The 15123-nt window shown below is 38.6% G+C and overlaps 2 protein-coding genes across 4 annotated transcripts; both read right to left on the bottom strand.

Moving 5' to 3' along the window:
* Positions 1-1112: 1112 nt before the first annotated feature.
* On the bottom strand, positions 1113-3870 carry prrg4 (proline rich Gla (G-carboxyglutamic acid) 4 (transmembrane)). Of its 3 annotated transcripts, none has more exons than XM_032513845.1 (7): positions 3616-3870; positions 3266-3373; positions 3012-3175; positions 2898-2925; positions 2343-2478; positions 1431-1625; positions 1113-1318 (listed from the first exon to the last, which is right to left on the bottom strand). In XM_032513845.1, exons 2-7 carry the CDS (start codon positions 3363-3365, stop codon positions 1291-1293), a joined length of 651 nt encoding a protein of 216 aa, XP_032369736.1. In that variant the 5' UTR covers positions 3366-3373; positions 3616-3870; the 3' UTR covers positions 1113-1290. The 3 variants fall into 3 exon arrangements, with proteins under 3 accessions (XP_032369736.1, XP_032369885.1, XP_032369809.1); XM_032513994.1 differs by having other exon boundaries at positions 3266-3398; positions 3616-3866; XM_032513918.1 differs by having other exon boundaries at positions 3266-3866.
* A 2960-nt stretch (positions 3871-6830) lies between these two features.
* Positions 6831-13605, bottom strand: eif3m (eukaryotic translation initiation factor 3, subunit M). Its single transcript, XM_032513192.1, has 11 exons — positions 13440-13605; positions 12673-12805; positions 11946-12084; positions 11538-11661; positions 11265-11359; positions 10943-11026; positions 10744-10843; positions 9018-9099; positions 8045-8188; positions 7427-7487; positions 6831-7073 (listed from the first exon to the last, which is right to left on the bottom strand). The coding sequence occupies exons 1-11, from the start codon at positions 13479-13481 to the stop codon at positions 6950-6952; spliced, it is 1128 nt and encodes a 375-aa protein (XP_032369083.1). The 5' UTR covers positions 13482-13605; the 3' UTR covers positions 6831-6949.
* Between the last annotated feature and the right edge of the window lie 1518 nt (positions 13606-15123).

Here is a 15123-nt window from a genome sequence, read left to right as displayed (position 1 = left end):
AAAATTAAAATGAGTACAGTCATCTTGCACAAAACCACACAGTTAAAAGATAACACAAAAATAATTAAAATATCCATTTTATTTAAAACATCTATACAAGATTTTTATTTCAAATAATTATGGTTCAGATCAGCTTCAACAAAGTAACTCCTACGTACATTCTCATAATGTCATGATGAAACTTTGGTATTGGTAATTTAAAGGGACGAAATACCTTCTTAACCCTTATGTTTCTGCATCATCTAATGAAGATGGGACACCAGCATCCAACTGGCTTTCAAAATGCTAATTCAAATCACTTGCCTAGATCCAGATTAATCTGAGAGCTCATGTTTAATTTGCGCTGGCAGATATGCATTTGCGAATTGGTCTGGCAATTACAGTTAAGTAAGTGACTATTGGAATGTTGGACAAATGTTTAGGGACATTTTTACAACTGTTGAAATATGTTTTAGCTGTAATATTCATCACAGCTACACCTTTGACGAGTTCCCAGGTAGAAATTTACATTTCATAATTAACTACATGTATATTTTAAAAAGTTACATCACATATTAAAAGAGCATTCCCACACCAGTAGCTGATAAACCTGCACATTTAGGAAGCATTTTCTTTATGGCAATATAATACCATCACGCCAATGAAATCAGTTTTCCTTGAACAACAACAACTACTACTACTACTACTACTACTACTACTACTACTACTACTACTACTACTACTACTACTACTATTCCTTCTGTAGGAGACAGGGAACTGTTTAACTACACAGATCAGTGTCTCTTTTTAATTACAATAAATACTCATTTTGTAATGAAATATAATCATAATGCTCCTTGCTTTAAGTCCCTCTATGCATGCTGTGTCTAAAGCAACAGGTCCTTTGGGTATTCAGTACTCCAGCAAACTTAAATATCTTATGTCCAACATATTATTGATTCTTCATTTCCATTTGGACAAAAAGCAGCAAACTGGGTTTTTCACATTATTATTTGTTATATTACAAAGCACAATCAGATCTGGGAAAATAGTTAGTAGAGGCTACCACAAAACTGTTTTGGCACAAGCACATTAGGAAGGGGGATTACACTGCTAAAAAAAAAGACCAGAAAAAAATTAAATGTAGGAGTGGATCAATATAATCAGAGCAATAAACAGAAAGCATAAGGAAGTGTTTTGAATTTTGTGATGATGAAAAAATTGGTATAAAATGCTAAGCAGAGCAGCAGTGTGAATGTTAGTTGTAAATTGTCTACTTAATGCTGAAAGACATGTATTTTCCTGAAGATACTACCGACGAATACTTCCACGTTGAGAGCTGAAACCAAAATAAGAGAAGAGGTTTACCTTTTGTGACTGCATTATAGATTGTGTAGAAGAAAAACTGGAAACAATTATGACATAACAGCAAATACAAATGCATCAAGTACCCTGGGTACGGAGGAGGTGGGGCGTCATGTGGTCCACTTTTTGCGATCGCCTGCTCATAGGAAGGCAGACCTGGGGGGTCTATTTCATCCGTTGTGGGTGGGGGTACAGGTTGTAAGGACACCTCCTCCAGCCGTCTCATTATTAAAGAGGCATTACTCCTATTCGGTCGTACCCGAACGGAGCTGTGAGAGGAGCTGAAGGTGACAGATGACATACATACTGTATGTCATTGATATGTGACCTACCCAATGCCTTCAAGTATTAAACTTAAGGTGGAACATTATTCTATAATACAACTGTGCACAACAAATTGCATTTGTAGGTTCCCCCATGCTACATGTACAGGACATAGTGCAGTAACATATTGTTAAAACAGGTATATAGCTAGACAATAATCAACTAATTGATTAATTAAATTAACCATTCATGGAAAATTATATACTATTTCTATCTATTTTGATAATTTATTAATTCCTTTATCAATTTCAAAGCAACATTACCAAAAAGTCACAAAAACAGGTGAGGACAATAAGATACTGGACAAGAGCAGCATTCAATTATACTGTTAAAATGTAAGTTGCAGTTGTCTGCATATGATAATGTCCAAACTCTAAAATATTATGTGTTTTATTGGGGCTAAAGAAATGTCAGGTTGTCAGTTTGTTTAAGTACCTGCATGCAACAGAGTTGTACTAGTGTATATAGCCTTGGAGATACTGTAGCTTTAAGGGGCTAGTACTCCTATACTATTGTGGAGGAATAATAATAATAATAATAATAATAATAATAATAATAATAATAATAATAAAGGCTATAAACACTGTGGTGTTTGGCATAGGTCTATGCTACGTACTTGTCCCTATACAAATAATTGTAACTGCCATTAATAGAAAAATGACCCTCTCACTTACTTTGCATGGCTGTTTTTGCATTTTCCATGACATAAATACCAGACCAGGAGTCCAGCGAAAACAATGGCCACTCCACCAGCAATCAGTCCCACCAAAAGAGATGTCACATCAACCCGTGAGGGGCGATTGTCCTTTTCTGTGGATCATCACAGACCACAGTAAGTAATTGAAGAGCGTGAGTTAGGTTAAGACTACTATGTAATAAAAGTAGTGACATATACAAAGGGTGATTTCTCGTATTCATTTAATTGATTCTTTGGTTTGAGGGCAGCAGTGTAGAATAGTTTGATTTTCTACAGCAGCAGCAAATTATTAGATTGTTTCAGAATGAAGTCATTACTAGTGAAAGTAGTTGAGGTAATATACAACACAGTATTAGAATTCAAGCAACACATTGGGTTGTAGAACCAGAGAAAATGTTCAAAGTTACTGTGCGCTGTTGAAATTAAGTTGTGAAACTGATTTTAGAAGCAGTAGGCAAGGCAATGGATTATTTGTGATAATATGCATTTAAAATGATCCAAGTAACAAATTGAGGTAGCCTCGCTCTCTCACCTTCAGTGTATTTCTTCCAAAAATCCTCCTGCAAAACAAAGCATCTTTAGTAGGGTGAATTATTTATGCTCAGTAAATGACCTCAGTGGGAAGACCTGAACAGCGTCACTTAACTGTAGCCGGGATGTTTTCAAAGACCTCCCTTGCTTCTTCGTAATTACAGACTTCTTCAAAACACTCCCTTTCCAGATTTCCAGGAACGAAAATCTCAAAGTCAAACCGGTTGAACAGCAGATGGCGACCCAGGAACGAATTTGCTCCCCCATCATCTAAAAACACTAGGATGCGTGTACAGACCGGTGAAATGCATTAATAGGAGAAGTGATATGAAGATGATTCATTTTTAATTCTTCAGTACAGAATCTCACCTTCTGGGTCTTCATGTTCCGACAGTAACCTCCTCATACAGGCCAGATCTCCACATGGCAAGAGTTGAAGGAGTATGAACAGATGAAACAACATGGTCATGCGTGCACCTGCGCGCGGAGAGCGGGTGGGGCATTAATTGGCAGTACTGAGGGCAGAGTGTAGTCTACCATTAACAACACACCCACCGTCTTTAAACCATAGGCTATCCTATGTAGACCTATGCACTTTTCTTTCCCCAACTGGCACCAGGTAGACTACTTCTACTTTGCCTTTGATGAAAAGTCTCTTGAATGCCGAGTTCAACAGAAACAACATAAAACCTTAAAGGGGAGGTAGGTAGGTTACTTGCCTCGAAGCTGATAAGATGAACCAGGAAACGTTTAGCGATAGTCAGAAACAACAGCTGAGTTCAGCAACTTCCTTTGAAAAAGTGTGACGCGGCTCATCATTTAAGTAGGCCTAAAATACAGTGAATTATAGCTGCGGTAGGCCTAGTCGCTGAGCAACTCAAGATAATTCCGGTAGGTTAAAAAGGTTTTGTTTACTCCCAACAGAGGTAGTCTCGGCTCCTACTGAACTACCTGAGCAGACTCAACCAATCGATCACGTTTACCTGGATAACATGATGCGTTATGTAAATAAAAGTGGACGCTAGATGGCAGCTAAAACCACGAAAGTACTTTTAGGTAGACTTTTCACTCCGAAGTAGGCTATTAAATAGGATTACACATGCATCATCTGACTCTGTGACTCTGACTGAGTGAGTCAGGAGCCACAGCTGTAGGCCTAGGCTACTTAACGACAGATATTACAGTCATTTACTCAATAGCCGATAGCCTATAGTATGAGCTTAATGTTGTAGTGTTCAATAAACACATTTAACACTCTTTGAATGGGGCCATGTATTTTTTTCCTTCCATTTTAGACACTGCCATGATGGTTTCATGACTTATGTTCCATCATGTAGGCTATAACCTCTGGTTGATCTTCCCAACTAAGATTTATTAGGATTTAAAGACCCATCTTAGTTTAATGACACATAAAGCTTAAAGGGTCATTCAGGCTCCATGTCAGTGTTGTATCTTAACTTCTAATGGGTGGGTGGAAAATTACTGTTGTAACATGATGCTATCTTTTGGAATCTTTACATCAGAACTCTTTTAAAAGCACAAAACCTTCTCTCTCGGTAGCTGGTGACTGCACTATTGTGCACAGACCTTGTATGGGAAAAGGTTGTGTAATGGGCTCTGGAGTCATTTTGAGAAGAGGCATCTGTGTTAAAATGCACTTAGTCTGACATTTTCCACCACAAAGAAGGGTGTTTATAGCAACTTTATAGACAGCACAAACATCAAAACATGAAGCAACACAGTATAGATGAAGTTTCCCATTATGCCTGGCAAACCATCCTCCATAACAGTGTTTATGTTTCACACTCTCCATGTAAATACACATATCTGTCTCTGAGCCTCTAGGCCTCTTGGCCAGTGTTTATGTAAAGCAGAGATAGGATGCAATTGGGCCTTATCTGGCTGACTACTGGATGGTGCTAATTGAAGGGCAGTGAAAGCCCCTCACTTGTTCTTGGCTACATCTCTGGATACCGTCAGTCTTAGATTTACCCAAAGGAGTTTTGATACAAAGAAAATTTGATAAATTCCAGACTTTATCTAGTGTGTGACGTCAGATGATATTGCCACCTTACACCACATACTGCCATATCAATGGTATAATGATTAGTAGTGTCTTACTGCGGGGAAACCCAAGTGCATCAGCTCACACAGTGAGGTTTGTGCTCAAATAGTAATTTGTGACCAGTGGTGAAGGAAGTTTTAGATTCATTACTTGAAAGTTAAAATACCACAATGTAAAAATACGGCAAATACTTGTAAAAATACAAGTAAATGCACTTCAAGTTACAAAGTACAAGCACTTGTTATGGGGAGAAAAAAATTGCCCTTCACACTTTTGCGTAAAATATTTGTTATTCTAGTTGGTGTTAGGCATTTAATTGAAACCACCAGATTCATTTAGAGAGGAAATCCATGGTGGCACTGCGAACAACTTATGGACAATATTTTACTGCTTTTTTTTAAGGGTTCACAAACTACTAGTTAAATCTTAATTAGAAATTAAACTATTATCTATAGCCGTAAATGTAATACTGAAATGTAGTAGATGCATAAATTAGAAGAAAAAGAAAATTGCATGAACAGTACTAGCTTAAATTTAATTAATTACTTTCCACATTTGCTGAAAACCTGAGCTACATGTGCAAAAAAGGCCAGTTAAGCAGCTTCCAAATTAAATATTAACTAATTTGCTTTTCATCATTGAACAATGCAGAACTACTCTGACATATGATAAGGGTGCGTGAGGCTTGCAGCAAATAAACCAACCACAGCACACAGTATTAACATCTGGGATATCTAACATGACGGACCATCTACAAAACAGTAACTTACAGCCAGTGAGACAAATTAGAGACAGGAACAGAGAGGTCACTCTTACAGAATTAGAAAAGTATTTTGTAAGTAATTTCTGGCAGGGAAAAGGAGCATATGCTGAGCAATAGAAACCTACATATAAGGCTTTGCAAACCTAGTGTTAAGCCTTGGTCACATCAGTTTCTATCTGCTCTATGCTCCACCTTGCAGGTGGCTGTGATGGGGTTATACTCCTGAGAATGTGTTCTGTGATTTACACCCGGTGATAAGAGTCAGAGATGCTTGTTCCATGTGGACAACTGGACAGAAGTGAGCGGTGAGCCTCTGCAGACCTCAGCCATGATAGGAAAAAGAACACACTTCAGCAATAAATGTGTACCTCTAAGACACTTTTATCTGAGAGAAAATGTTTTAGTTGCAGGGCTGAAATGAACAGATTATGACTTTAAATCTGTACAGAACGAGGAGAGGCACACCACTAAAAAAAAAAAAAAAGTAAACAGGTTGAGTTGTGGGTTTTTTTAGTCAAAGAAAATTAAGTGTATTTGGGGTGGGGATTTAAAGAGTGCAATGTCAGTAGTCTGCACTTTGTCAGTTTGTGCTGATTTCATCAGACCCCCAGAGGGAAAGAGAACTTCAACAGACCCCTTTTACACCTAATGCCTGGACCATATATCATTAGAGTTCACATCCTAATGCTCTGGATTGGTGCCTGAGAACAGATCTGTTTTCAGGTTAAATGGCACTTAGTTTAAAGTCAATGGGCAAAGGTAAACTAAAAACTGGAATTTAAAAGTCCTAGTCTTTCCACTTTTCAGACAAATCAGAAGACAGGGAGTCATGCTGACAACAGCGCAACAGTCTTTTAACCTGGTAGACAGTTTCAAAGTGCTGCTTAAGTGTTGATGCTACAGTAATACAGCTCTGACCCCAGCAGACAGGGTCATCTTAAGTTCACATTACTTTTGTCACCTCTCATGTGTTCCAAGACAAGTAACCCTCTTGTTGCAGGCTATTTCTCATCCCAAGTACCAGCTCATCTATTACTGGCATGCCGTCCTTTAACTAAAACCAAATGTCAAGAGCATTTATTTAACAAGAAATGAGCAATCACATGTGAGTTCTACTGTTCTTTAATTGGATGTATATAAAAACTGATCAATTCAGTCTGAGGATTTGGAAAGCAGAAAAAAAAATAGAGGGCCAGGCAGTCTAGACAGTTGGGTTAAGGTGGAATTAAGCAGAAGGTGACAGGGCTTGCAGACTGGTCTTGACGGTTGCTAGGTTGGCCTTCCAGGAGCTAAGGCTGTCGTGCAGCTGCTGCCACTGCTGCTTGCCAAAGGTGCGGTGTGTGCTGTGGCTGATGGAGTAGAAAACAGAAAGGCAAGAATGTCAACTTGACCAAAAAAGAATGCAGGCCAAAGACACGTCTTGCAACTTTGAGGAAACAAAATGCGGAACTATAGTAAATGTTACTATGACCAAAGACATGGCATTGACTGTATTCTGTATTAAGACCTCAAATGTAAGCTATACGGAGGCAGAATCAAGTGAAAGTTTAGTTTCTACACAGATGACATATGTCTGATGAGCCAGGTAAATTAGGTCTAGATTGCTACTAAGGCTACATTTGCCCCTCTAATACAGATCTGTACTTAGTGAAAATTGTACACAATTAAGTCATACATGACGTTGTTGGATGACTGTACTTACCTCACAACAACTTTTCGCTGCGTCTGGTCAATTTTGCAGTACACCATCTTGGTCCGAACAGCTAGAAATAAAAAACAAGAAAGGTTGGGCATAAAGAGGCAGTAAAAGCTCTGACAGAAAGCCATAAAAACACCTCTGACAAAAAAAAGCTTTAAGAGAGAATGCACTTGGAAGATTAAATTACAAAGTAAGCCAGTCCAAGTCCCCAAACACTAAAAGTGCTAGTCTTGGTTCTATGCCATTATTTCATTGTGAAAACCCTACTCATGTCTAAGGTTGGGTATTGTTTTTTTTTTTTTTTTTTTTTTCCCCCAGATACCAATGCTAAAGCGATACTTTTTAAACGGTGCTGGTGCGTTTAGGCACCCAACCCTACTCATGTCCCATGATCGCCACTGCCTCCTGTTTTTAAGGAGGGAAACATCATTTTTTGGTACAAGGAGGCAAGTCAGGGGGATGTGTTGTTGACACTGTTCAATCACTACCCACATTTTCCTGCCTCGGCTGGACAATAAAGTTATTCTATCCCCTTCTCCCCCATTAGTTGCCTGTGAGAAACTAACAGCCCACTTAACAAGAGTAGACAGCAAGGATTAATTTGAGCTCAAGTGCTTGTACCATCAATGACAAAAGCCTCAACGTCATCAGCTCCAATCTGCAGCTCCTGTTGCATGGTGTCGAAGGAGATCTCCTTGAATTCCACAGACATGCCCATGAATGTCAGCAGACGCATCTTGGACATGTTTTGCTCATGAGACAGGCCTGGAGAGCAACAAGCAGGGATCATTAAACACAAAACAGTCACAGTCGATTACTCTTGACTCGGGGAGTTTCCCTGTGATAATTGTTTCTACGTTTAGGAGCATGCAGTCAGGGAATCTACTCATTAACACAAACACCACTCCACATTGTCTGTTTTGAGAGTCCATCCTACACATGCTTGTAATTACACCAAAGCCTTTAGCAGTGAGAAAGAGACACACTGCTGACACACACACACACATTCCTGTACTGTGTCAACAGAGTACATTGGCTCAATATTTACAAGTTCTTATTTTAGCAAAAGGTGATTCAGCTGGTCTTAAAATTAACTTTTGTACAGCACAAATAGTATTTCTTAGGCATCAAATGTGTCATATTTAAATTCCAAGCTTTTTTCCTCTCTAAGAGAATTTGACCTTTTTCACGATCATAGCTATCATAATAAGTATGATCATAGTATGAATCATAAGTCCTTGAAGTGCGAAATGTTTGAAACCTTTGAAGTTCCTAAATACAAATAAATACTCTAAATTTCTTTAAAGCTGGTACTCCTTTGAAACACTCTTAAAGTGCAAGCATTATTTCTTAGAACACGTTTCTTATCAAGCACATTCATTTAAAACACTTAAAAATGTCAAAACTGATTTTAAAAATATGGTAAGGAGCAAAGATAAACTATCACTCACCAACTACTTGTACACAGAGGTTTACAGTAATCAGACTATTACAGCACATGTAAATATTTCCTTATTTATGAACCTGTGTACTGTATTTTTAAACATGTTCAGTATGCGTTTGTGTACTAAAATCTCAACATTCGGCTACTTACCAAGAGAGTCAATGAAGTCTTTGTTACTCTGGTAAAACTTTACATAGGCTGCTAGTTTTCCACTCACAAAGATAGTTAATAGCTGAAAGAGAGAGTCACAAAAGGAAGAAATACCATTATAGGACTATGGAAACAGTCACATCGTCTTTGTATTCAAACGGGCTAGAACTGTAATAATAATAATTACATCCAGATTAAGGTTATGAGACATCCTCAGTTTCAATGTAAAAATGTTGTCCTTGATGAAAAAAAATATGAATACCCGTTGACCCATGAAAACACATATAGAAACTGTGCACACGCCTTATTAAGAAATACTGTTTCATGGTCTCCGTTAAGCTGGTTATGAAGAAACATTCCTGCTGCTCACCATTCACCATTTGGAACAGGTCAGCATTTACATATTGGGTTGTGATGCCTCAACAGTCACTGTGACTACATATCAAAAACGCACCTAATACCCATGTAAAACACAGTCAAGATGCTTTCACACCATGCCTTTACATGGACACGAGTATCCCGTTTATATGTTTGAGCATGAAGAGTTCATATCCCAATGTCGAAAACCCGGATAAACCCTGTTTTTGAGACAGGAATATGCTTGTTGGAGTATTCCACTGCTCCCTTGTCCTAGGACAGTGACAGGGTGACACCGGTCAACGTGGAGGACAGTGTTGTAAGAGTAGCTTAGCTCCTTTCAGGAATAGCTCATAGCAGATAATTGTTGGTGATCGGAGCAGAAAAGAAATTAGCAGTAAAGCTGTAAAGTGGTAGTAAATGTAGTGTTGCTATGTTTGTTTTTGTAAACATGACAGGCGCGTGCGCCAATAGACTGCAGTAGAGCTGGGCGGTATCCAAATTTTGATACTCCCTTTTTTACCGGGGTATACTGTATTACCGTGACTAATTAAAAATTATGACGTAAGGCTCAGACGGCGTCACCAAACTGTTGGCTTGTGCCTACACCGTTCAGAAACTGAATACCAAACAATAATACTGAAACACCTCTCCCTTCTCATTAGGTTGGAACCCGAAATGCTGCCAAACTGCAGAAGTCGTGTTCTTCTTCGAGCCCAGGTGACTCAGGGCGCTACTTGCCATCCCCCCCACCCTCTACACTGTCATGTGATGACAAACACACATAAGCATTAAAGGCATTAAATAAATTATATTTAATATTTAATCCTTGTCTCCTATATAAGAGCATTGCATTTTCGTTAATGACGGTATTGAAACTGATACCGTTGCTATTTTCAAGACCCTGTGGTATACCATATTACCCCCAACTCAAGACTGCAGTAAATCGGTAACCTGGATACTATTATTTAGATACTTTTATTTATCATGTATACCACGATATGAGCAACTCGATTCCTCTGTGTTGCATGTCAACATATCCCAAATATGATCAAAACAGGAATAAGCCTCATAATAAGAATAAATAAAATAAAAATTCACACTCAGTGTGCATTAGAATTCTAATCACATGACCAAGGTGGGCATTTTACACATGCAAGATGAAGAGGGTTGTCACAATGAAAAGAAACGTGTTTTCCATGTATTTTGTGTGCTATGGTTGATAAAATCGATTGGATTCAAGTTATTAGGTTAGATGTTTCTAGCAATAATTTGACAATGCCAGAAGTGTCTTTATATATATATATATATATATATATATATATATATTCAACACCAGAAAACATTGCACATTGTCTTTAGTACTCACGTCATGGATGAGTTCTCCCTCCAGAAAGCGAACAGGTTTCAGGGTGAGCAGGTGGTCAATGAGGAAAGTGTTGGGATCTTTGAGAGCACGGACGATACATCTAAAGATAAGGGACACCAATGGATACATTTATGTAGGAGAGATGTACATGTTATATCGAGGCTTAATGACAAATGTTAAACAAGGTCTTCAAGTGTACCTGTGGGCATCAACACGTGCTTGTGAAGCATTGTCTTCTGTGTAACTTCCCAGCAGCTCAACCATCACTTTTGCTGCAGCCTCGCTGTGAAATGAGTAGATACATTGTTGAAAACTCTCTTGTACAAAGATAATTTACTTGAAGGATATCTCACAATCTTACAAAGAATCTTAGGCCTAGAGGTACATAGTATGTGCCTAAAACAAACATGTACTATTTTTTCACACAGGACTTTACAAATCTTCAGTTGTGTGTATTCACAATTCTGCATCTCTGCATACCAAAACATTAATTTTACACAGCTGACTTTTTATGTAGTTACCTTTTTTTGCAGTCAACCAATGCTTCATACACCAGCCTCAAGAGTGTGTGCTTCTTCTCTGTGGTCAGGTTCCAGTCGATAATCCACTTGCGCACCTGATCAGCAGCACAAACAGGTATTGTAAATCAAATGCAGTCTGTGGAAATTTTAAAAAATGTGACAGTGAATTTTCTTTCTTCTTTGCCGTCTTCCGCCCAAGGCAAAGAAATACACAATGTGTGAATGGCAGTGTTTATATCAGTTATCCCAGCTAATTATGGTGAACAGATATACCTGATCAAGGTCAGTTGGGATGTAGGCAATGGCGTTACAAGTTGCAGCCACCTTGATGAGGCCACAGAAGACAGTGTACCTCACAGAAGTGTTCTCATCCATGCCATGGAACAGATTACTCAGTCTGTAACATCAAAACATGAAACAGATAGTCACGTATTAAATCAGAGAACTCATTTTTTTTTTTATACTTTGTTTTGAAAAGATAGCTGCTTTGCTGCCTATTAAAATTGTTAACAGTATCCTTATGTTATCAAGACCAGCAGTCTCATATTAACCAACATCAAAATAATGGCCCACTTAGTGTACATGCATGTGGAATGTATACTTTGTCAGATTTTTGGAAACAATAACCATACGAGAAAATAATGTTAATAAATTAAAAGGGCAAAAAGTAAAAGAACTCACAGCTGCATCCTGAGGGAGGGTCTCTCTCCTTCACGGAACTTAACCAGTTTCTCACATAAACTTTCAATGAGAGCCTCTTGCTTCTCCGTCTCCAGGATCAACAGCAGAGACACAATGCTGTTCATCACACTCTCTACATCTGCAAAGAGACAAGAGAGAGCCATAAGTAAAGAAAAAGTGTTATCCACCATTCATGCCACCAATAGGCAATGCATATTTGATCAACACTGCCTAGTTTCCTAGCCTCTGATTTTTTTCAGCCTCTGTTTTAGCAACATAGGGAACAGTCTGGTGTTCACAACCAAACAGTGTACTAAAATATGTTTCTGAATACAATTTAGGCGAGAAATAGGCAATACAGCAACCAAATCTTGGTTTCACTTTGTTTTACAGTTTAATCTGAGTTTGGGAAAGAGAGAGAGGAGACCTCTCCCCATTTCTATATTCTTTGCGTTTGTATGTGGAAGGACAGTCTGTAGTTACAGCAACAGGCCCTAGGGCCCGCAGAATATTTCCAAAGTGACAAGGATTTTTTGCTGGGCTGTGGTAAGAAGGATTTTTTTTTTTTTTACGAATAGTACCAACATTATTATGATACAAAGTTGGTTGAATATGGCAAAAGTATGCCTTTAACACATGTGAGCCATACACACATATACATGTTAACAATTACACCTGTGCTTTTCCTTGTACTATAAGAAATATCTACTTCTTCATCATCACCTACCTTTATCATCGTCCTTGAGGCATACATCACACGCCTCGATGATCTGAGCCAGATCTACATGAAGTCCACCTTCAGAGTTCTCCTCTGATATATCAGCTCCTTTGGACTTCATGTAGGCTCTCAGCTCTAAAGCCTGTAACGTTAGACAGTAACATAAAAGTGTCAGTGGTTACATAAAACTTAAAAGCACAAAAACTACTAGCTACATCGTTTAGCATAATGTGTTTTTACTTTACCACTAAAGCTAATTTTCAAACATGTTTTTTTGTTTTCAATCACAATAACATTTACTGAAGTCAGCTATAAGGTAATGTACCAATTGTTTTTCATTACCTAGGTTAAGTTATCAGCTATGGTCGTCTAACAAGGAGGACGCTTTGGGTGGTTCATTAGTTTACGTCTTTGTTTATTAAATGGCTAACGTTAAGCAGCTAGCATTCTTAGCTTTCCTAATCTTTGAAGACATTTATGAGCGCGTTAGCCGTAAATACACAAGTTGAAAACGAGAACAACAAGATTCTCAACTAATTTACATACAAACCATCTAAACGGTAAGCTTCATGATATCATTACAAATAACGAGCTTCCACATATGTCACATAACCAGCATGTAGCTAGCTAAGAGTCAGCATATGTAGCTACCTGTCAGCAACGGTTAGCATTTTAGCTGGCTAGCATGCTAAGTTATCTGTTTGGATAGATCCCATTTGTTGACTCATCAGCAGGCGGGACGATGCAAAATTATTTTTTAATGACACGGGTCGTACCTGGTCTTCTTCTGTAATATCGATAAATGCTGGGACGCTCATTTTTGGTGATTTTGTGAGCCTCGATGATGAAATCCACGCACCCACCAGTGCTGAGACCTAAGCGGAAAAGAAAAGGCAACAGTGCCGGTGAAACTTTTCTCTTCCGGTTCATACAATTAAAGCCACAGTAACCTAAAAACTGCAGTTGAATGATGTCTCATGGCTGATTGTGATTGCTTTTAAATACTAGGTGTAGTTCTTAAAATATTTACCATTAATATGCACATAAATTGTGTATCTTTCCAGATGGGTTGACAAATTCCCATTGCTGCATAGTTTCAGTTTACAAGTGCAACCTCTTCCTTCAGAGAAAGGTCTGGCAGTTCAAGACTAGAGGTCAGACAACCGCCTAAATTTTGTTAATCCCGCAGACTTCTATCTCCTAATACTTCATTCTTACTGATCCAGATATCCATCTCCACTCTGAGAGATTAACTCTGGATGTCTTGGATGAGAGTTACAGAGGTGAACCTGATCCCCAGGAGAGGTTATCTGATTGAGCTGCAGTCCATCTGTGTGGACCACCATGGCAGGCCAGGCCCAGAGCTTTTCAACCCGGAAACACAGTCAGTGTCAAAGGGCAACACTCTTCCACCATACACCCGCTGACCTATTGGTGATGGGCCTCTCTACCAAGTGGGATCCTCTGTATTGTTACCATGGCAGGTAATTTGGTGATTGAGGTGAGTGAGGTGAAGAGGGTAAGTGAAGCAGGAGTTCACCCCAAAACTATGTAGTCAGGTTACTTACATCTGAGGTGTTGAAGGGCTTTTCCCCCCGGGTAAAACTGCGACATAATTTCCTTTTGAGGCCCACGAATCAACTTCTCTGTCACAAAAGTAGTTTTTTTTAGAGGTTTCAATAGACGGGTAGACTCATCCACTAAAATTTTTTTTAACGTCTGCCTTTTAAAATTAATCTTCAGTTTTAAAATAAGGGGCCGAAATATGTTGTGTTCTGCAGTAATACTTTAAAAAAGTTTGGGGGGGGGAAATGGGGGGAGAAGTTTTCCTGTCTGGTATATCGCTTCAGTTTGGGAAGGCAATGGGCCCGGTAAAATCCCACCCTTTCTCTCCCGCCCTTGTAGCTTCATGGCAAAAAAATTTAACCGCTTCTTTCCCCAAATGACTTGTGTAAAAGTGGGCTTTATTATCTGATTAACATGTTTTTCAAAAGCCTGTGTATTTTTAAACCCAAAATAAAAGTATTGGAGCTTTTAAGTCCAGGGCGGGGAGACATTTTTTTTTGTCTTCGAAAAAAGGCTTTAAAGCACAGGGTTTTTGATCTGGGAGCCTTTATAAACCCATGGGAAATGCCCGAAAAAGAGGATATTGGGTTTTCAGTAAACCTTTTAACTCCAAGGAGACTGTTTTGTACATGTTTTAAAAATGGATTTAGTCTTTTTTATATTTCAAAATCTAACCTCCCAAAGTATTCTTCACAAGTGTATCACTACGCAACTTGCCCAGTGTGTTTATGTTGGTGATATGTACAGAATTCAGGGGTTTGGTCATTTAGTGTGCTTCAAAAATCAAAACCCGGGAAATTTTTAAATTGTTTTTTCCCTTTTTCCTTTTCTAGGTCTGTTGGGCAGAGTTTTATCCAACTCCTCTGAAATTGGAAATTTTTTTTGTGTAAAGAT

The sequence above is a fragment of the Etheostoma spectabile genome, chromosome 1 (assembly GCF_008692095.1).
Source record: "Etheostoma spectabile isolate EspeVRDwgs_2016 chromosome 1, UIUC_Espe_1.0, whole genome shotgun sequence".
Classification (NCBI taxonomy): Eukaryota; Metazoa; Chordata; class Actinopteri; order Perciformes; family Percidae; genus Etheostoma; species Etheostoma spectabile.
Note: the sequence above shows the minus strand (reverse complement) of the source record. Positions and strands in the feature narration are given on the sequence as shown.